The sequence below is a fragment of the Oryctolagus cuniculus genome, chromosome 3 (assembly GCF_964237555.1).
Source record: "Oryctolagus cuniculus chromosome 3, mOryCun1.1, whole genome shotgun sequence".
Taxonomy (NCBI): Eukaryota; Metazoa; Chordata; class Mammalia; order Lagomorpha; family Leporidae; genus Oryctolagus; species Oryctolagus cuniculus.
Genome location: NC_091434.1, coordinates 136,215,802 through 136,238,826, shown reverse-complemented (window position 1 = coordinate 136,238,826; position 23,025 = coordinate 136,215,802). Strand labels below are relative to the sequence as shown.

The 23,025-nt window shown below is 51.6% G+C and overlaps 1 protein-coding gene across 3 annotated transcripts in view; it reads right to left on the bottom strand.

Annotated features, from left to right (window-relative positions):
• Positions 1-23,025, bottom strand: part of LAMB1 (laminin subunit beta 1) — a 74,379-nt gene that overhangs the window by 15,264 nt on the left and 36,090 nt on the right. For all 3 annotated transcript variants that reach the window (XM_070071145.1, XM_051849688.2, XM_051849689.2), the window contains 12 exons: positions 22,808-22,943; positions 21,228-21,386; positions 20,255-20,382; positions 19,923-20,046; positions 18,340-18,544; positions 17,591-17,734; positions 17,167-17,398; positions 14,169-14,332; positions 12,211-12,435; positions 11,068-11,282; positions 10,359-10,455; positions 187-556 (listed from right to left, as the gene is read on the bottom strand). In XM_070071145.1, coding sequence (XP_069927246.1) covers positions 187-556; positions 10,359-10,455; positions 11,068-11,282; positions 12,211-12,435; positions 14,169-14,332; positions 17,167-17,398; positions 17,591-17,734; positions 18,340-18,544; positions 19,923-20,046; positions 20,255-20,382; positions 21,228-21,386; positions 22,808-22,943 — 2,199 coding nt within the window. The remainder of the gene's footprint in view (positions 1-186; positions 557-10,358; positions 10,456-11,067; positions 11,283-12,210; positions 12,436-14,168; positions 14,333-17,166; positions 17,399-17,590; positions 17,735-18,339; positions 18,545-19,922; positions 20,047-20,254; positions 20,383-21,227; positions 21,387-22,807; positions 22,944-23,025) is intronic.

Here is a 23,025-nt window from a genome sequence, read left to right as displayed (position 1 = left end):
CTCATCCAGATGCCCAGAGTCAGGACCGTGGACAACGAACGGCCCAGATCTGTTCTCACGGCCAGGACCAGCCAAACCCTTTGGCAGAAGCACCATGCCAGGAAGTCTCGGCTGTTTATTCATCAAGTTGGAAAAAAAAAAAAAAAAAAAAGAGTGAGCCATTACACTGGCTCACAGCCTACTCACTCTGCTTCCTCGAAGAGATTCCCGATGTTTTTCAGCGGCTCGGCTGCGGGGCTGTGGGCCAGGATGTCTCTGATCTCATTGACCTTCTTCTCCACTGAGTCCACGGTCTCCCGGTAAGGCCCAATCACACCGCTGATCTTCAAGGCTTTGGCTTTTTCCAAGAACCTATGCGTCCTGTTGGTCAACTCGGCGATGATCGTGTCCCAGAGGGCAAAGCACTGGTGGCAGGGCGTGCAGTTGGGGAAGACTCCCGAGTACCCTCGTGTGCACTTGTCACAGCGGGGCCCCTCGACACCCTCCACACAGACACACTGGCCCGTGGACTGGTCACATTGCGGCGTCTCGATGCCCATGGGGTCACAGTCACAGGCTAGAAGGGAGACAGCGATGCTTCAGACCTCCATCCAGAGCCCCAGCGACAAGGTTTGGCACTGAGAATCCCCGGTCCCTGTTCCCACGGGAAGACGTCCACTATCCAGGACAGCATAGCACCCTTCCTGGGAAGGCTGCAGCAGATTTCCCAGCCCTCACGTGGCCATCTAACCCCTTTCCTAACAATACCACTCCTGTTACCCGAAAAGCAAAAGCTACCGCCGACGGCTCACTACGCACCAGGCTCTGCACTGCAGGAATAGCTTCTGTACACCATCTCATTTAGCCCTCACAGTGACCGCCCCGAGAGGGATTCTAGAAACCTCCAATGCAGAAACAGACCGAGAGGCACAGCAAAGAAAGGCCAGGTCAGGACCCAGACTCAGCACTGTGCCTCTGCCTCCCTCTAGCATCTGCTTCCCTGAGCCCATGGCACCGGGAGACTGTTCAGGTTGCATCTGGCCTAAGATACAGCAAAAACGCACAGCCCCTGGCTTCACGGGCCCTGGCTGGTCACAAGCAGAAGAGGGACTACTCAGCAAAATGCAATCAACTAGGTGCAAAGAAAACTAAGCCCATTTAAAGTAGCTAGTTTACAAAGGTTTTCAGCTAAGTCTGAACTAATCTGTGGGTGTCTCCCACTGTGGTAATCACTCCAGCACCACAAGCACCAGCTCCTAAAATGCCAGACAATGGGGGCAGCCTTGTGGCACAGCTGGTTAAGCCACCACTTGTGACGCCGGCATCCCATATGGGCAGCGGTTCAGGTCCCAGCTGCTCCACTTCCGATCCGGATCCCTGCTGGTGCATCCAAGTACTTGGGCCCCTGCCATCCACGTGGATGGATGTTCCAGCTCCTGGCTTGGGCCTGGCCCAGCCCTGGCTGTTGCAGCCATCTGGGGGAATGAATCAGCAGATGGAGACCTCTTACTCTCAAACTCTGCCTTTTGAATAAGTTTTTTTTTTTAAATTGCTGGACGTGACACAAGGGGTCTTGGAGCCACTGAGTCTCCACAGGGCCAGCGTCTCACGCATGGGGCCAATCAGTGTCCTTGCCAATAGCTGTGACCAAGATCACCTATCCTGCCAGTGCCACTCAGCCCCGGCTGACAGCCCCAAGCTGCAAGGGACCACACTGTTTTCACACCCACAGCTGATGTGTCATAATATGTGTATAAAAAGGCAAGTATGCACATCTAACTCTGGCCTCAAACCCACTCTGGGAAAACGTCGGATTAAATACATTTTAAACACCCTGCATATACACTATCATGTTTCCTTAATGAGAATGTGGAGTGTGAGGGTAGGTAGTGGGTGGGGGCACAGCTGAAGCCGTTTTCCCCATAGGCATCGTCACGTGCAGGGTTAGCTTGCAGCTGGAGTTGAACAGTGTCGACGGGGTGGGCATTCCAGGGACACGCCACCTCTAGAGAAGCCACGTCAACGCTGGCCAAGCACCCCAGCCCCAGCCTCCCCGAGACAGCTTCATGAATCATAGGTCAGGAGCTGTGTCTGGAAGACGTTCCACCAGAGCGCCTTCCAGAACCGGTTGTCCTGCTGTCTGCTCCTAACGCCTGCATCTGTGTCCCCCAGCCACAGGTCTGTGCCCCCCCCCCCCCCCCCCCAGCTACACCATGCCTTGCGTCACTTGCTTAGCTCATCCAAACTCATTTGACCATGAGACTTTCCTTAGTGCCGTCCCAGAGGAATAAGAGGATGGCTTGGACGAACCACTGCTTTGGGCAGGAAGAATGGAGAGAATGCCCTACCTGAAGGCTCTATGTTGTTTACATTTCAGGAGTGGATTTTCATGTTATTGGGAAAACTCAGTCATCTTCTAGAAACAGTTACCTGGGTCACCAGGCCCACAACCCCCTGGAGGCTTCCTAAACCGCAGGTGGCAGCCCCACTCCCCCGCCCCCAGGGTGGGACTCCGGAGGGCTGGGTGGGGCCTGACCATCTGCAAGTCTAACAAAGTCCCAGGACGCGCTAGCATGGAGGGTCACTAGTCCCCATTTCGAGAAGTCCTAACTATGCACTTCCCTGGGTGTTGGTGCCCTCCGTGTTTGTGTACGCACGTGTGTGTGTACACGTTACACTCTCCATGGGGTGCAGAGTCCTGACTTTGCAAGTTCACCAACGATGCACAAACCTGACCAGCTGTGTAAGAAAAGAACAAAGATGCCATTTGTAATCCGTGAGACTCCAACTCTGCTCCTGCCCTGTGGGCGGCGGTCAGTGGGCAGCCCTCTGAGGATCGCAGGGGTGGCCCAATACCCACTTTATGGGGCCTGCCTAGATGTCACACAGTTCCTAGTTGGCTTAGAAAGTTCTTTGTTCTCCATAGATGATACAAAGGTACACACTGTAGTGTAGTCCCAAGTAGATTTTTCATTGGATCCATGCTCAGGGCAAGGAATGCGTGCTGACATTGAGTTTACCTTTAACGTCTCTGACAGATCATTTCTCATGTGCTTCGCTGCTAAAGGCACGCAGTGCTACCATTGCCCTGCAGGGAAGACACCAGCCCAGGCCCGCAGAGGCGGCTGCCTTCCTCCTCTGGCCACAAGGGGCGCACCTGAGCCAGCAGAGCTCTGGCACTTTCCAGAGGACAAGAGCCCGTTCAGCTGAACTGCCCAACATTCCTTTCCCTCCACCGAAAAGCCCACCATCAGATTTCACAGACAGCCGCAAGCAGTTTAACCACAGCCACCATCGCTCCTGGGCACCCTCTGGACAGCAATCAAGTCACTGCTCGAAAATGCACTGGGCTTTCATTTCTCACTGAAGCTGGGAGCTGCTAAGGCTCCTCTGGCCCTGTGCTGCCTGCCCGCCTACCAGAAAGCCCACCAGAAAGACCTTGCGAGAAGAAACTGCCCCTTCCAAGAACATTCTCAGTGAATTTCCCACAATCTCGTGGCAGAAGGAGAACGGTCAGTCCACACATGACCATGTAACACGTCCTGAGGCACTCACACTACACAGATTCTCCAATCACCCCTCACCTCCACTGGGATCCAAACACTCATAAACCAACCCTGAAGGTGGTAGCTGTTGAGGTCCAGTGGGTTTTCCTTTCTCTTAGGAGAAAGGGATCAAAGCCCAGGCAGACCTGGAGCCCGGTGTTGCTCACGGGGTCACTGGGCACAGAATCCAAAACTTCCTCTTAAAAGGAAAGACCACGTGTATAGAAAGAACAGTTAGGATGAACCAACCAGAAAGATGAACAGCTTTTTCTTTTCTCTCTTTTTTTTTTTAAGGACTTATTCATTTATTTGAAAGGCAGAGACACAGAGAGAGAGAAATCCTGCAACCATTGGTTCACTCCCCAAATGGCCCTAATGGCCAGGGCTGGGCCCAGCTGAAGCCAGGAGCCTGCAGCTTCCTCCATGTCTCCCACATGGGTGCAGGGGCCGGCCCAAGCACTTGGGCCATCCTCCACTGCCTTCCCAGGTGCATCAGCAGAGAGCCGGATCAGAAGCAGAGCTGCTAGGTCTCAAACCAGCACCCATATGGGATGCTGGCATTTCAGGCAGAGACTTGACCTGCCACACCGTAATGCTGACCCCCAAGAATAGCATTTAAAAAAACCAACACAATCATTGTGATGAGCCCTAAGAATCCCACGTTCAACTCTAAGTACAATCTGTCTTGTCGTCAGTAGACTTAGGTTTTACTACTGTCCCTTTACCGAAAATACCCTCCCCTGGAGGCAGGAAATGAAGAATACTGCACCTGCTCACAGAAAAACACCAGCACGTCAAGGGCAGGATGGGCAGCAGCCTACGTCCCGAGGCCGGGAGGACCCACTTCCCCTGCTTGCTCCACATCCTTCCCATTCCTCCACGAGCCTCCTCTGCCCATGGAACACAGTCGGCTCTCAGTGGCCTGGCGACTTAGACTCTTCCTGGGGGAAGCCAGACCCCCATTGACTCTGCAGCTGGCCTGTTTCCTAAGGCCAGCACCCTTGGCCTTGCTGCCACAGGTTGTCCTTACTTTCTGCTGTCAGCACACACAGTCTACACAGGCCTGGCTTTAGGAGATGGGGTCAGGGGAGGGAGAGAGCTCACACCTGTGGAAACTTCACTCCCCACAATAGCTGGGGCTGCACCAGGCCAATGCAGGGAGCCAGGAACTCAATCCAGGTCCCCAGTGTGGGGAGTAGGAACCCAATCACTTGAGCCATTACCTGCGGCCTCCCAGAGTGGGCAGTACCAGGAAGCTGGACCCAGGACTCAAGCCTAGGCACTCTGATAGGGAACACAAGCTCCTAACCAGCATCTTAGCACCTAGGCCAAATGCCCACCCCCAGGCCTGGTTTCAGATCCCAGCTCTGCTCTCCCCTCACTTGAACTGTCTTTGGCCATGCCACTTCACCTCTCTGAGTCTGAGATGTATCAACCATGAAAGGGAGTTGTATTTACCCCCTTAGGTAGGCTGCCGTCACACACACACACACACACACACACACCCCTAAAACTGCTCTGCCCTCTGCAGATTCTCTGTAAATGGCCACTACAGCTAAGCTTGTCCACAAAACCTTCCCTCACTACTTAGTTCCCCCAAATCTTGTCCCTTCTTTTTTTTTTAATTTAAGATTTATTTATTTATTTGAAAGGCAGAGTTAGAGAGAGACAGAGGTAAAGGCACAGAAGTCTTCCCTCCACTGGTTCACTCCCCCAGATCTGCAACAGCCGGGGCTGTGCCAATCTGAAGCTAGGAGCCAGGAGCTTCCTCTAGGCCTCCCTTGCAGGTACAGGGGCCCAAGGACTTGGGCTATCTTCTACTGCTTTCCCAGGCCATAGCAGGGAGCTGGATCGGAAGTGGAACAGCTGGGACTCTAACCACTCCCAGATGGGATGCCGGCACTGCAGGCGGTGGCTTTACCCGCCACGCCACAGCGCCAGCCCCACCCCTTCTAACCCCTGAGAAGCTCTGTGCCACTTGCCTCCTGCTGCCCTGTCACTACCAGACCCCACAGCCCCTAATAGCTGGCAAACGCCTCCTGTTTCAGGGACAAGCTCTTCCCGCTAGGTGGCCATGGCCACCCTACGGCCTTTCCAGGGGAACCTGCAGTCTCCCTCCCCTGAACACAAAGCGCTGATCCTAGGTATCAGGCAACAGGCCACCTGCCACCGGCCTCACCTCGGAGCACCATGGTCCCCAGGGTTTGCGACAATGCAAGGTGTGCTGCCACCCTTTCTGGGTATTTCAATTTTGTTGAAAGCAAAAACCCTCAATACTGTTCATCTCAGACACACGATTTTCTTTTTTCTGACCTCTCCTACTCCCTTTCTCAACCACCTAACTTCCATTTTGGAATGAACATTAGGAGATGGAGATGATTCGTCCCACAGGATGGAGCCGCCTATCCAGCCCACGGCTCATCGTTTTTACATAAAGCTCAAACAGGAAACATTCTAGGCATCGCAAGCCATCCTTTCTCCCTCAGAAAGCCTTAGCTCTGACAGAGCAGCACAAAAGCACCACAGAAAATACATGAACAAGTGGGTGCTAAACTTTATTTGCCAGGGCGGGCTCTGTGGCTTAGTGGGTTAAAGCCCTGGCCTGCAGCACTGGCATCCCATATGGGCACCGGTTCGAGTCCCAGCTGCTCCACTTCCAATCCAGATCCCTGATAATGTGCCTGGGAAAGCAGCAGAGGATGGCCCAAGTCCTTGGGCCCCTGCAACCATATGAGAGACCTGGAGGTAGCTCCTGGCTCCTGGCTTCTGATAGGCTCAGCTCAGGCCATTGCGGCTATTTGGGGAGTGTCCCAGTGAATCCAAGATCTCTCTTTGTCTCTACCTCTCTCTAACTGTCTTTCAAATAAATAAAATCTTAAACAACAACAACAACAACAACTTTATTTACCAAGATTGGCAGTGGGCTGCATTAGGCACCCTGTGTGTAGTTTGCCTGCCTCTAGTCTGGCCATCACTCCTGGGGTCACATACTCTGTGGCTAGGATCACAGAGACAGGATTTCAGTTTACTAACAACAGTATAGTTTGCTATGCCTTAGTATAGTTTGTTCAAGAATCCAATCACCGAATGGTCTCCTGACTCACGATGGAAATGAAAGATAAGATAGGTGATGATCAAAGAGATCCCAACTCGAGCAAAGAACACAGGTGGGCAGGGGAGTGACCTGTGCCTGTCTTCTAAAGAAATGCAGGGAAACAGGTGAGACAGGAAGACGGCCGCTACCCAGAGCCCCACACTACCAGCTGGCCTGGGTTTTTAAGAAACTGGCCTTTTCCAACAGCCAGAGCCCCAGACAGCAACTGTGCCTTCCCTCTGCTATCTGAGAGTCAACAGACAGACTCCTCGTGTGACCCTCTGACTCCTGAGGGGCACCCTGCAGAGCTGCAGGCTGGCATTCTCTCCAGCATGTCCTGCAGCGGGCGGAGGAATTCTCTCTCTCCACCCCAGTACACTGGTGGGCTTGTTCAGACTTGGCTCTGTCGGCCCGGAGCCCCAACCCACCCAGACAATAGGAACATTCACCAACTTCTAACTTAGGGGCACCACTCATTTGTTTTTTGCATAACTGCATTTCTTTTCCATAAGGAGCCACAGTCAGCAATGACCTAGGGCTTTCTGGAAGTATATTGTTGGCGAGGTGGCGCCACAAAGTCTAACTCTGTGCCTCCCAAGAAACCATTTCAAATGAAGACGTATTTGGCAATTGATGACATAATTCGGGAAAAAAAAAAAAAAGCTTATATATTCTTTTCCCATGGTGCCATCTCGATTCGGATGGCACATCTTCTGGTCCTCGCTAGTTTCCAGATCTGCCCCTTTGCTTCTCTGAGTGTGTTCTGTTTTACAGGCAGATGGACTTGCACTTGGTCTGCTTCTGCATTTCTGACCCGGCCATCACTGACCCTCCTGGTCCTGTGCCTACTGCCATCCCTGTGCCTGGCGATGCATCCCCCATTGTTAGCTCAGTTCTTTCTCTGGATGCCTTGAAGGTGGCTAGCTTCTTCTACAGGGTATCCTAAGCACTTGGGGGCTCAACACGTTCTAGTTGGAGCGCCTGCACTGGACACTATGGGGACATGTATCATCCTTGGCTCCTGGACCCCAAGTGCCTATAAATACTGCTCCAACAGGGTGACAACCCAAACGCTCCCCCTTTGGCTTCCAAATGCCTGACCTGAGCCAAACCAACATGCACACGAAGGACAGAAGAGAGCAGAAGCAGGGAATGCCCGGATGATGCAACAGCATTTCATAACTTTGAGTTGCCAGAGTTGGCAACAAGCTCCGAATAACTTCAGCCTAGATTTTAACCCTTCGAGACAAGGGCTTTGCGGTCCCATTTTTTAAAGTCTACCCATGAGGATGGAGCGATGGCGCAGTTTAATAGGAAAGCAACAGGAGGCTGGACCCCTCGATCTAGAGCCAAAACCTGTCTTTCAGAGCACCTGCACTCAAGTGAGACTACAGTGTCCCCCAACTCACTTTTCCTTGAGGGTGGTGAAGGGATGTGAAGGCTCAGAGAGCCGGGAAAGAAGGCAAATTCTCCACGTATGTATTTTGAAAGTTACCTATGAGGCTATTTCAGAAAGTTCACAGAAACATAAAATTCAAACCTAAGTTTATTTTGGTGCAAAAAGTTCTTAAAACCCATGCACGGCTTTTTTTCATAATCCACATTTTCCATGACCTTTGCGAAGACTCCTCATGTGTGTTACATATGCATAAATGCACAGGAAGAAGACTGGACAGATTCTCCCCACACTGAGTCCACGGGACAGGGAGACGAGTGGGGACGCTGTTTTGTCCCAGAGCAGCAGCAATGCTGAGCTGAATGCGGCAGCCCAGCCCCAGGACCTACGTGTTCTGCCATGGGGTCTCTCCACCTGCCTGCAGCCCTGCTGCCCAGGAGCCGCTGGGATCCCCTCAGGCTTTGGGAAAACCACAGAGCCTCATGTCTACGGTGAGCTACAGAGAAAAGGGCACTACCAAACGCAAGAACAGAATAGAAGACACAGGTCCCACTTCCACGCATTCTTAGTACCTGAAGCACACTCCTTTGCAGAACGCATTGGTTTGGTTTTCTTAGCGCTTGTTTGCTTTTCCTGATGACCAGCTTCTTATGCAATGGGCTGACCTTTCTTCTGGACAGAATGAGCAAAGAAGCTGGCAAACACAGATGCCTCGAATCTTATCCAGCAAAGTTTCTGAACCAGAGTCTAACTCTTGACCCAAGCAAGTTGACACGGTTCCTGTAAGCCATGACTAGTCTGGCGGATTGAGAGGCCAAAGTTTAAAGCAGAGATAAAAGGGTCAGGGGTAAAGCCCTGAGAACTCCGTGAACAAGTCTCCCACCGACTCTGCCTTGCACTGCTGGCTTTTCAGGCTGACCCAGCCGACACGGAGCGAAAGGTCAGCAGGCTGTGGGAGCCAAAGCTATTTTGCCAGCCACACACAAGCTCACACAACCCGGGCAGAAGCAACCAGAGAGTATCTGGGGAAAAACATCAAGCCCTTGGGGCACTGCAAGACTGGAGAATTTAACAGAACAGTGCTTCGCGCTCCGGACAAACCAGATTTTAAGCAGTCTAACTTTCAGCAGTCTTTTTGGGACGTTCAGCCCAAGCAACATCAGCGTCTCTTAATACAAGTGCAAAGGTCCAGACCCCTTACAAACAAACATCTGGGTCAAGCTTGTCTGTGGACACAGCAAACATCGTCCCCTCTGTGAGGCCAACCTTAACCCAATCTAAGACGCCACTGCCTAACCCTCAACTTAAGAGCTACAGCCTTGCTTTGCTCTGGTCCCCCGCTTGGCACTTTCCTGCTGTTAAGTAAGAGATGCTGGGTTTGCAATGGAAAGGAAGACAGGCCTTTGATAGGAGATACCGAATGAACTGCTCACTCGACGTTCTGAATGACTTCCTGTTACCGCTGTAGCCACAAAGTCCTGTCGACAATTTAGAGCTCACCAGGGACCTCTGATTGCAGATGTACAACAAAGATAATAAACCAAAGAACACTTAGGAGACTACAGGAAATATTTACCCTGAGTTATAAATGAAGAACATAGACAAGAAAACCAAGGAGGAAACAGAGAATAAATATTAAGAAAAAAAATTAAGCAATCCTAATGATTCATCACTTTAACGAGCTATTGCTCTTAAGAAAATACCCATTTCTCTCAATCCTTGTTTTAAAAAAAAAATCATTATCCGAGGGAGAGTCTGGCTTTCCTCCCGTTTACCAGCTCCTACCCTATAACCCCTCTTTGCGTGCATGAAGGCTCTGACATCACCCTCAGTTCTCACTGGTGGGGGGACTTTGTAGAGACGGGGACACACACACACACACACACATGTGCATGCCGAAGGCTTTCACCATCAACAAACTCTCCTTTACCCTCTATTACCAGAATAACCATGTAACTCTACAAGTGGCATCAAGGATGCTGGCCACCAAATACTGTTCAGAGGGCACAGAAACCCATTCGCAGAAATCTGCCATTGCTACGGTCCCATTCGCATTAATGGCATTAAAGAATGCCACCATGTGTCCTTGTGATGTGTGCAGAAAGGCGAGCCAATTCTCCCCCTCGTCTGGGGCTGGAGGAGCAAGCGCGTGCACTCTGCTACCCACACTCATCGGCAGGGCTGCAAGCGCTTGACATTTTTGTTTAGAACTTGACTATCAATTGCTTTCATCATTAAAATCGCGTTCTCTTTAAGAGCCAACTGGTACTCTTTGTGCTTTCGCGTTTACAAAAGGCCCCTAGAGACCCCACTCCCTCCAGTGCGACGGCCGCCCGCGCCTCACCTCGGCACTCCACGTCGGGGTCTCCCCAGAAGAGCTCCTGGCACTCGCTGCAGGTGCGGCCTCCAAAGCCGGGCATGCACTGGCACTGCCCCGTGAACTGCAGCCAGAAGACAGAGTTCGGTCAAGCAGGCTCTGGGGCAGAGCCAGCCGTCTCTGCTGCTCTCGCAGCTGCCAGTCGGGAGAAGCGGGAGCGAACTGTCTGTGTCAGAGGCTCCCTGAGCTAACCCCGAACAGGGCTCTTTCTCCAGGCCCCGATGCCAAGCGCCCAGGGTCAGCACCGCCCAACTATGCTTTCACCAAAGGTCTGCAAAGGCCCGGAGCACAACACACTTTGTTTCCAGGTCTCCTCCCGTCTGTCCCCGCAGAACAGTAACAATCGTTGGCCACCTGTCACCCACCTGGCTAGGGAGCAGGTCCCCTAGCAGGTGTCAGTGCTGGGCATGGCTACGCGGTTCCTTTGCACTGTCCTTTCTCAGGTGAGTTTACACCTGCTGCTGGGACACCATGTTGACTGCCATGGCTGCATCAGACGGGACTCTGTGTGTGGGGGATAAGCGAGGGCTGGTACCCAGCCCTTGCTATGTTTGCCAAGCTGTGGGTTCCAGCACATGAGGAAGGGGGTGCCTTTCTCCCCCAACCCCCAGCCCCGGGGACAAAGCCAGCAACGGGCTCCTAAATCCCATCTCTCCTGGCGCCACCATGGCCTCACCTCATTACAAGATGGCCCGAAGGAATGTAGCTCGTTGCAGTTGCAGGGGTCACAGCCGGTGCCGCTGGCCAGCTGCCAGGTGTTGGCCGCACAGCGGTCACAGTTCTGCCCGATGACATTGGGAAGACACAGGCACTGGCCGGTGGCTTTGTCGCACTGGCAGTCGGAGCTGTTGCAGTGATCCTGCACGGTGCCCAGGGAATTGCAGACACATTCTGAAAAAAACAACAGTGCGATGGGGGAGGGGTCTCCTTACCCGCGCTTCACATCGCACAGGTGCACACAAGTCAGCAGCAGCCACCGCTTCCCCTCTCAACGTACGGACAGGAATGCAGGCGATGAACAGGAACCTACAGCTCTCACTGCATTTCCCAGGCACCACACACTCGCAGAGTGCACAGTTTGCCTAGGCGTGGTTTTAAGAGCCCCAGACAGGCAGTCAGCTGCTGGTGAATCATTTTTAAATGGAAGATTTAACTGGAAATAATTAAAAAAAAAAAAAAAGCCCGTGGGAAGGGAGATCTCTAATGATTTCCAACTCTTGCCAGGGCACAGCGGTAATGGATGTGTCAGACCTAGCAGGTAGAAGCCCTTGTGAGCTCCAAGGCTTGGAGCAATCCTGCTCTGCCACCAGCACATTCCACACGTGCTTGTAGCAACAAAGCCAGGGCCCTTGGGCTGTATGCTGGCTGCTCTTCTGAGAAAGAGAGAAATGAGTCTGGAAGAGAGGCCAGAGAGACGTGACAGCTCCGCTACCCCTCATCTGGAAGGTTCTACCCAACAGGGGCATCAGAAGAGGTATAGGTGTTTCAGATCTCTTAGGTGCCATCCAATCAGCAAGCACGTGGGCAGAACAGACCAAGAAAACCCGCTACTGGATGGCAGTTATCAGGGTGACAGCCGCTCATCTGCCCTTTCTGGTTCTCCCTCCTGGCATGAAGCCATCTCACATCCTGACAGCCCCGTCCTAGCCAGCAAATGAGCACGTCAAGAAAAAAAAAATGCAGCCTCACCTCTCTCTCTGTCGCAAGTGCCACTGCACTTCTTTGAATGAGCGTTTCCCAGAGTGAAATGAAGGCATGGAGATCCCACCCCACCTCCACGGATGCGCGCGACACCGAAAGGGGCGGACTCGTGTCTTACTCCTGCAGTCCTGCCGCAGGGCGTCCCCGTAGTAGCCAAAGCGACACAGCTCACAGCGGTCCCCGTCCGTGTGGTACAGGCACTTGAGGCACTTCCCCGTCTCCTTGTCACAGGCTTCCGGGTCCGTCGTGTCGATGTTGTGGTGACACTGGCAGGGCTGACATGACCCCCCGACCTCCGAGGGATTGCCGAAGTATCCCGAGGCACACTCATCACATCTGGGGCCTTGCGGTGCGACAGGAGCAAGCGCAAGGCTTCAGCTGGGGGGCAGCACACACCCCTGGCACCCGCATCCCTGTCGAGACTTGGCCCCGCGTCCCCCACATCCCCGCCGAGCCGGGCCCCCAGCCCCACTATCCCTGCCAAGACAGAGCCCACTGAGGCCCCACAGCGCCCTGAGGACCCCTGGAGGACCACGTCTTAACAGGGAAGGCACAGGCTTTCAAGTTTGGAGGGGAAAAGAGTATTTTATTGTCTCTCACACTGCTCCACCTGCCTGGGAGGCCACTGAGGGGCCTGGCCAGCTCTAACAAGGATTCTGAGAGATGGGGTCTCAGCTGCTGCTGACACAGAGGCAGAGAGCTGAGCTAAGTAATCATCCAAAGTTGCCAAGCATAGCTTAATGTGAAAATCACAATCCAAGGAGTACCCTTTAACCAGTGGTGGGGCCGTTTAAGGCCCGCAAAATCATTTAGTCTGGCCCTGCCAAGGCAACTGTATGTGGGGATCAAAATTCAAGAAATCTACAGCAGGTTAATTTTTAAGTTGATCGTGTTGTATGGCCTGCACGAATGACATTGTGAATATCTAAATGGCCCTGGGCAGAAAAAAAAGACTCCCTACTCTTGTGAGCACTGCTCCTGGGTGAACATCCTGAAAAGAATCAAATTCTTAACGATTAGCAATTTCCCTAAGAAATCTGGAAATTTGGGGCCGGCATTGTGGCCTAGTGTTTGCGGCCACCCAAGATACTAGCATCATAATGCGGATGCTGGTTTGGGTTCTGGTTGCTCCATTCCCAATCTGGCTTCCTGCTGATGGCCTGGGAAAAGCAGCGTAAGATGGCCCAAGTGTTTGGGCCCCTGCCACCCCTGTGGGAGAGATCTGGAAGAAGCGCCTGGCTCCTGGCTTCATTGTGGCCCCACACTGGCCACCGCAGTGAAACAGTGGACGGATTCTCTTTCTCTCTGATACTATGATTCTCCAATAAATAGATAATTGTTCCAAAAAACAAAAAGAAAGAAATTCTGAAATTTTACACACACAAAAATTGGCTGAGCTATGCAGAAGCAAAACTAGTATTTGAAATAGTGATTTCAAGGAGAAAATAAATTTTTTATTTGAGAAACAGAGAGACAGAATGACACAGACAACTCCCGTCTTCTGGAATAGTCCCCAAATGCCTACAGTGGTCAGGGCTGGAGCCAGGAGTTAGGAACTCAATCCGGGTCTCCCATGCAGGTAGCAGGGACCCAACCACTTAGACAACCCCTGCTACCTGCTAGGGTCTGCATTGGTGGGCAGCTGGAGCCAGGTAACAAAACGCAAGTACTCCCATATGGGACGTGGGTGTCATAACCAGCATTTTAACTCCTTAATCCCATCCTCCCACCCAGGATATTACTCTTCACTTCCCTCTGCCCACTTCACCACCTTGAGACACTTCTACTAGGAGTTGGATAGGAAAGGAAGAAGTAAAATGCAAATGAATCTTTAATAACAGAAAAGTATCTCACCAGGTTTTGTTTATGGATTTAAAGGAACTTGCCATTCTGCTCTGTTGTAACATTATTATCACACCAAGACCCCAGAATTGATGCTACCTGGACAAGCCAAGTGGGCAAAGAACTTCTTCTACATGTCAGACTGCCTTCACTTTTGATGAAGGACTGGGAATGTGAGATGAACTGGTTTCCCTTTCATTCTTCTTTGCCTCCCAAAGTCTGCACACAACTTACCAATATATCCAGAATCACACACACACTCAAGCTGCAAAGTAACAGGATCCTGGTAACAGCTTCCGGCAAACTGGCGGCCACTGCCGGGACCGTCCGGGCAAGGGCAAGGGCGGCAGTGATCGCCCGACCCAATGATGGGGTCACCATAGTAACCAGCCAAGCACCTGCAGAATCACAGAAGACAGCGAGCCATGACCCACAGTTGTACAAAATCTGTTGCAGGACAAGTCTTAGAGACGGCTCTGAGAACCTTCTTCCCCACTGGCCAAGTGTGCACGCAGAAGAATTCCTGCTGGAGCAGAGAGTTCTCAAACCTTAGCTCCAGTCAGACTCACCCGGCAGCCTTGGAGAGTCAGATCGTGGGGCTCCTCCCTTGCAAGTCTGACTGAGCAAGTCCTAGGTGCTGCTGATACACTGCTAACACGGGGATCACACGCGCCAGGACCACTGCATTAAGGAGACCTCGCCCGACCCCTCCCCACTCAACAGCATCTCGGTAGATAAACGCTACTGGCCCATCAGTGGCCCCCTTCCTGTACTAGGGAATCTGCCCCTGTAGGCATGGCATATAGTTGTCTGCCTCTGCCAGGGAGGGGTAAGCTGTCAGCAAGCCTGTGGAAGCCACAGGTCAAAAACCACAGCCTGCAATCCAGCCTTCCCCAGTGCCAAGGCCAACAGACACAGGAGGCACTCAGCCACACTCTCCCTCTCTCCCCGTGGTTCCAAGCTTGGGCAGCAATGAGGGATGTGATTTCTTAACTCCCAAACCCCACAGGTCAGTCCCCTCGCCTCTATGAGACAAGGGAGGGATAGAGATTAAGAGATTTGCAGAGGTCACATGCCTTGCTTAGATGATGAGCCAGGACTTGAATTCAGCCTCGGGGCTTTCAGCGAGAAATTCTCCTACCAGGCCATGCTGAGTAGAAGAGCAGTAACTGGGCTACTTTCTTTCCTGTAACCTAATAGCCGGAGGAATTCTGGAGATCATCGCTGCAGCCTAATTTTTCTACTTAGAGAAAGCTGGGCACTCCGGCTCACCCATGGTTACAGAATCAGAACTGAGCTTGCAACCCTGGTCTAGGGATTTCCAATTTGCTCATTTTTCTTTTTCTTTCTTTCTTTCTTTCTTTCTTTTTTTTTTTTTTCTCATTTTGCAAGCAGGGGTCTTGTGTTTTTAAACAAGGGGAAAGATGAAGGAACAGAAGAGGAAAGCTCTTAGGAAGAGACGAACCACCAACCTGATTAGACACAGAAGTGACCCTAAAACTTATTCGGTAGTTCTGTGCTGGAAGACTCCACATCGATGAAGCAACTCTGTGCGGGGACGGCTGAGAAAGTTTCCATGAGAGTTTTCCGGGCGAAAGAACTCCAAAGACATCACCACAGACACGGAATGCTCATTTCCTGCCTCCCCCCACACTTCTTCCCCTTGGGAACAATCTGGGCAGAATTTCTTTTTAGATTTATGGAACTGAAACTCCAATCACCTTGGAATGCAGTGAGCAGCAATGAGAAATTGGCTCCAACTAGACAGCAGAACTGCCAACACTTCAGCAAAGCACTGCCATCCAAACCTAGAACTGGAAATGGGTCCTGCTCCTACACCCTTTCCCCTCCTCCTGTAAAATCAAAACCCTCTACCAAGAAAACACACAATTAGTCCCAGGCTCTCACAGCATGCTCTCTCAACGACTGCACAGTGTGTCCAAGTTCAAATCAGCCTTGTCCACAACCACCTGTGTTGTGTTCCTCTTTCCCACCCTACTCTCTTCTCCTTGTCATTCTTAGTTTCCCATTTGTCCCTTTCATATTTATTCGCTATCTCCCTTTGAGAGAAAAATAATGGAAAAACATACAGCAGGATACAAAAGTAGACACCAATAAGAACGTAAAATCTGATATACAATGGATGGGTATTAAAAGAGATCAAATTTACTGGCATAGCAAAGTAGACACTAGGGGACAGTGCTATGGTGTAGCAGGTAAAGCTGCCACTTGCAAAGCGCCGGCATCCCATATGGGCACCGGTTTGAGTCCCGGCTGCTCCACTTTCAATCCAGCTCTCTGCTATGGCCTGGGAACGCAGTAGAAGATGGCCCAAGTCCTTGGACCCCTGCACCTGCGTGGGAAGACCCAGAGAAGCTCCTGGCTTTGGATCAGCGCAGCTCCAGCCATTGCAGCCCCCTGGGATATCAAAGGGAGTGAACCAGCAGATGGAAGACTTCTCTCTCTCTCTCTCTCTCTCTCTCTGCCTCTATCTCTCTGCAACTCTGCCTTTCAAATAAATAACTAGCTCATTAAAAAAAAAAAAAAAAGAATGTAACCTTGCCCAAGTGGATTCTAACATTGTGCCTGCATTTCTTAATGAGCAATGAACAGTTGAAGTCAGCATGTAAATTTTTCCTATAGGCTATTGTTCATCTGCTAAGCTAGGCTGTTAATGTCCCAGGAAGCCTTCCCTACTGTCTTGTCTCTACCTAGCTACTGCAATGTTCTGCAGTCATAACAATTACTCAATTAACACATGCTAACTGGAGATCTCATCTAACGGTGCCTATTTGATATAGTCTCCTGGACACTAGTTGCATGAAATGTTTTTGAAAAACAAAGCAATTTACATGACTAATTCCGTTTGGATTTGATTTCTCCTTTGACCCACATCAGACACGGACATTTCACAACTCCCATCCCTGGCCAGAATCCAGCGAGAGAAATTATTTCTAAACCCATGCATGGTAGACTCTAGCATGGGTCTCCAACAGGGAGGGTTCATGTTGCTCTTCATTGTCTGCCATATTCCAGCAATAGAGCAGGACCTGGCACACAGGAGGTACCCAGTGATCCATGAGTTCCTAGAAAACACTCAGGTCATGGGAAACAAATTTGCAACAGGGAGGCTGGTGCAGAGGAATTGTCTTGTTTATCTGAGATGCTGTTTGCCCAAAGACGCCCCCCCCTCCCCGCTTCTCTCTCCTCTGGAGAGGGAGCGCCCACGTACCTTTCACAGTTATGACCCGTGGTGTAGTCCTGGCAGCCCAGGCACTGCCCTGTCACCAAGTCACAGTCGTCAGCATGCCCATTGCACTGGCAGGGCTGGCAGGCGGGAAAGCCCCAGTACCCAGGCAAGCATCGATTACACTGCTGAGAATACACCCCCTGGAAACAGTGGCACTGGCCAGTGATGGCATCGCAGAAGGCGTTGACCGATCCTTGCAGGTGGCAGTCACAAGCTGCAGAAAGAGGCAAGCCAGAAAGCCCCTTGAGAAACTCATCACAAGCAAACATGTCCCCTTTTAGAAGCGCCCGGGTAGCCAGCTCAGCGTGCTCACGGGCTCTCCCGACCCGCTTCCGGGGGAAGCACCTCAGGAAGGAGTCCTGGAGCCCTGCCCACCCTGCACAGGCAGGGCTGCGGCTGAACCTACGTTTGCATCCGCTGGGGCCGAAGCCGAAGGTGCCCGGGGCACACCTGTCGCAGGTTCTTCCCACCACGTTCGGCCGGCACTGGCACTGGCCTCCATTAGGGTCACACACGGAACTCAGTGAGCCCTGGGGGTCGCATTCACAAGCTGTGGGGAGAAGGGGGGCGGCGACAGAGGACAGAAGCTGAGAAACAAGGCAGCACGTCACACCTGCCTCCGACTCACTCCACTGCCCTCCCCCATGCTCTCCCAGGTCCCTTCCTCTGTCGGCTTTTTCAGAACCTCAGTTTAAAATACCGTTCCGGTGACGGGTGGGAGGGAAGAAACAGGGCCTGGAGGGGGTGATCAAAGCAGCTTATTCTATGCTGGAGGTCATTAAGGTTTTCACCCCTGGCCTTCAGCGCTCAAATATCACAGAACATTACCCCAGAGCCCCGTGACCTTCAGGGCTGGCTGTGCCCTTGGAAAGAGAAGAACAAGGTTCAGTTGTTGGATGCTTCTCTGATCCTATCCCAACCCCCGCGCTTGCCTAGAGAAGGGTTGTAGCCTCATTGATTTCCCCCTGCTATTTCTATCTTTCTTGACTATCCGTCGTGCATGGTACTCATTCACCAAAATGTCGCTGAAAATATAAGCAGCAAGCAAAGCTGAAACACCATTTCCTAGGTGCTGTAGGACGCAAATAGGGCACCACCCCAGGGCACTTTGGGAGCTGGAAGCAGCCGCCACTGCAGCCCCTACGCAGTACCTACCCAGGCCGGTCTGGTGCAGCAAGGCAGAAATGCTGAAGATGATGTTTCTGCAAACATCTGTCATGGGCGTTTTCACAACGCTCCTGCTGTTCTCCAGACATCGGTACCTCTGAAAGGTTTCCCAGGCACTGTTGGTGACCACCCCATCTCCCGACCCTGCCACGGTGAATATGTCCAGGGATTTACAGTACGGCATGAGGACAAGCTGCAGAGAACAGAGGACAGCGACACATCCTGAGGTAGTGCCCACACCCTGGGTGAAGCAGGTAAACACATAGAAACCCCAGATACTTCTGTGGCTCGGACCAAAGAAATCCAGCTCATACTGTTCTGAAATAATCTTGTCAGGCAAATGTTTAAATAGATTATACAGAGTTTGATGGTGGTGAAATGCAATTTAAAATTTTTTTGGCCGGTGCTGCAGCTCAATGGGCTAATCCTCCGCCTGCAGCGCCAGCACCCCAGGTTCTAGTCCCGGTCGGGGCGCCAGATTCTGTCCCGGTTGCTCCTCTTCCAGTCCAGCTCTCTGCTGTGGCCCAGGAAGGCAGTGGAGGATGGCCCAGGTCCTTGGGCCCTGCACCCGCATGGGAGAGCAGGAGGAAGCACCTGGCTCCTGGCTTCGGATCAGCGCAGCACCGGCCATAGCAGCCACTTGGGGGGTGAACCAACGGAAAAAGGAAGACCTTTCTCTCTGTCTCTCTGTCTCTCTCACTGTCTAACTCTGCCTGTCAAAAATTAAAAAAAATTTTTTTAGAAAATTTTCCTATTTGCGAGGTAGAGAGAGAGGGAGCAGGCAGGCTTACTGCCCATCCGCCTGCACTGGCCAGATATGGGCTGAGACTGAAGCTGGAAATATTATCCAGGTCTCCAATGTAGGTATCTGGAACTCGATTGCTTGAGCCATCACCACTGCCTCCCAGGGTCTGCATTAACAGGAAGCTGGAGCCAGGAGCCAGGCAGCAGAGCCGCGCACTCCATTATGGGACACAGGCACCTCAACTGGCATCTTACCTGCTAGGCTAAATGCCACCCCTGCAATGCTATGTTACGGCATTTCCTGTCTTTAGAAGGAAGGATGTGGAATAAATCCTTTCCACAGAGGATATTTTTATATACAAAGTAATGGCAGAGGCAAGAACAAAGGATTCTGCCTAACTGCTGGGTATCACCCCTTGCTATGGTTTGGATGTGGCCAGGGTCTTTGCCACAAAGCTTGGTCCTCAGTGTGGTGATCCCTGGAGGTGGTAGAACCTTTAAGAGGCGGAGCTTGCTGGGAGGTGATTGAGTCATAGGGTCATCACCCCGGAAGCAATAAATGCACTTCCTGCAGGACCCAGTTTCTCTGAAGAGGGGGCCCTCACCAGAACCAGGCAGATGTTGGTGCCATGTTCTGAACTCTTGGGAAAAAAAAAAAAAAAAAAAAAACAGTGGCTATGGAATTTTCATTTCTTGTTACCTTACCCAATCTACAGCATTTTGTTAGAGCAAAGGAAAATGAATGAACAAACCCCCAGCCTGAGGAACTAGCTGGACGCTTTTTGCCATGGCTCCCCTACACGTGTGAGAGGGGACCATGCACTTACTGAGTCGATGAATGTGTAAGGGCTGTCCACGTCACTGTCGGAGGAGGTGTACTGCGGCAGCTCCAGCCTCACCGTGTAGTTCATGCCCTTCTCAAAGCACACGGGGCGAGGAAGGACCACGTACCTGCCCCCAAGCAAGAGACAATATCGAGTCAGCCTTTCAGCAACCCCCCCCCCCCAAAAAAAAAAAATCGAGGTGCTATGGTGATAATTTCCAAAGAGGAAACTCAACATCTGGCTCTGAAAGGGTCGCTCGCCCACCTCAGAGAAATGAGAACAACCTTAAAGGTGCGAGCTTGTTCTGTGGAGCTGCAAACCACTGTCACACTGACCTTGAGCCCGGGGACAACGACACCACCTGGTTGTCATCATCGGGAACAGTGTTACCACATCGGCTGCTGGTTGCAATCTTTCCTGGTCGCTGCACAGTGATGACAGCCTTTTCCCAGTGGTCGGGGAGCTAGAACGAAAAACAAACAAGCAAAAGGACCATGTGCAGCCATCCACGGTCCCTGTTTCTGAAGACCACTCCCAATCCATCATGTGCCAAGTTTGAACGGAAGACACAGCCACCATCCCCTTCCCTTGGCACTGTTTCCTTTGTTTCTGCCCTGATCTAGCCTTAGTCACAAATCACTTCTCCCCCAGCTCTGAATGCTGAAATGCCTCCCAACCTCTCTAGTGTCCCTTTCTGCCCACTTTAAAACAGTTCCGATAATGACAATCCCCCACCGAAAATCCTCAGATAGTTTCCCGTGAAGACAGAGATGACATTTCTCTAGTGATCCTAGCATTGCCCCCAACCTTAGCCAGCTACGGGGAACCCCTTTTCTCTGCTCATGCTGCTCCTTACTTAACGCTTGTCTCTGTTTATCAAAATCCCCATGCACACTTTGAAGCCAAGATCCGATTCTTGCCGGGACATCTTGGGACACCTTGGCAGACTCTGGACCATTCCTGTCACCTGTCTCTGCTGTCACCTGTTCTCTTGCGCCTTTCTCTGCCGGGAGGGGCCTATGATGCCTGTGTCTCTGTGCAGCCAGGCCACGGGGGGAAGGAGGGTTTTGGATGCATTCTCATCAGCACAGCTAACAGATCACTCTGTGTTCGCCAAAGTGGATTCAAGATAACTGTACGTTCTCACTTCATGGAGGAGGTGAGATTTCTGGGACTATCTGTTCTGATGCAACCTCTAGAGTTCATAAAAATGGCATTATCCATCAGAAGTGCAATACCTCCCTCCCCCTTCCATACACACACACACACACATACACACACACAGAGGCCACTGAGAGGCTTCTTTACCTGAGGCTCATAGCGAATCAGGATGTCATACTCCATCGAATAGGGTATGTTGTCAATGAAAAACTCCAAATAAGCTCCTTCAGGCACTCGGACGAAGCCAGCTCCAGTCCAGGAGGGAGTCCGGTCCTGGATGTACAGCCGCTCCACTATGCTGACTCCCTGGGCACAAGGGGGAAGTGGTTACGCTTTGTTTCAACTGCAAAGCACTGACATTCAACAAAGAAATCTGAAATCATCCAAAGATTCAAAAGTGTGGCTATCTCACATCCACTTTCTGCAGTCCCATTCCCCCCAGTAGATTATAAAAGTTTCACTACATAAATAGGAAATTGGTTTCTTTTTAGGGTTTTAAAAAAATGTGTTATTTGCATTTTATTTGAAACGCAGAAAGATAGTAAACGATGGACAAAGAGATATTCCTTCCCCTGGTTCACTCTCCCAAATGCCTCCCAACAGCTGCTTTTGGGCCAAGCCAATGCTAGGAGCCCAGAACTCAATCCAGCTCTCCCCATGTGGCTAGCAAGGGGCCTAACTATTTGAGCCGTCACCTACTGCCTCCCAGGGTAGGCATTAGCAGGAAACCGTGATCGGGCACTCTGATAAGGGATGTGGGCATCCTAAGAGGCATTGCAACCACTGCACCAAACGCCCACCCCTTTTTTAGTTTTCTGGCATTGGTGACAGAAATCAAAGGATTGCGACATATCTTACATGATGTAGCCAGGAAAAAGGCACACGGGAAGCAAAGAACATCCCCAGTGCTGTGCAAGCAAGCCCCGGAGGGGCGGGATTCTCTACAGGGTGGTGCGTATCTAGTGGATTACTCCAGCTCTGTCTCTCTCACTGGTGTCAGTTTCAGGGTCCAAGTACAAGTGAAGAAAGGTGACGTGCTCAGGAATGCTCACTACTGATTCATTCTGATTTTTAATAGAGTATCTGTGGGTGGTCATCTCCAAGATGGCCACCATCAAGTCCTTCAATCCCACTACCCATCTGCATCCATTAGCCATCAAGAGGTACAACGTATGCAATCCTTGTGGTATGTCTGGGCTGGCCTGCAGAAATGATACCTGGGACCTCTGAGCCCAGGCAAGAAGAGACCTGGCAGTTTGTTTTCTCCTTCTTGGAGAACTCTCGCTATCCTAACTCCTCCATGCCATGAGGAAGTTCAAGAGAACGTGTTCAGACAGCAGCCTGCCAATCTCCAGCTGTTCCAGCCATCGCAGCTGAAGTGTCAGACCTAGCCTTGAAGTCACTAACATTGGGGCTCACAACCAAAACAAGCCCAGGCAAAGTCAAGTCAATAATACATTTGCAGCACAACTAGAAAAATGGAGGAAAACTGTGTCTCATAGGGTCAAGTTCCTTCAACCAATCACAAGCTTTATTAGTGAATGCTCCAAAGCTCTGTACGTTCCAGACAAGACTTAGCTGCAAATACGGCCACTCTCAGCATGCACAGTCCTGATCCTTACTTACCAAAGTGCTTCTTAGCCAGCCTCTTGGCAAAGCATGTGTGTGTGGCATTCCCGCCCCTCAGAGTGCCACCTCACCAACCTGCCAACCACTCCCCTACTCACCGGCCCCAGATTGGCCTCCTCGGCCTCATAGATGTAGTGATCCAGGGTGGTGAAGTAGTATCCAGATTCCACCTCGTTGCACTGACGCCCGATCATGTGGGGCCGACACGAGCACTGCCCTGATTCCGCGGAACAACTGCAAGGGAACAGGACGAGGTCAGCTGGGGCCGCTATGGGCATAAATTAGCCACTGCAAGCTGTTCTACGTGCACCATCCA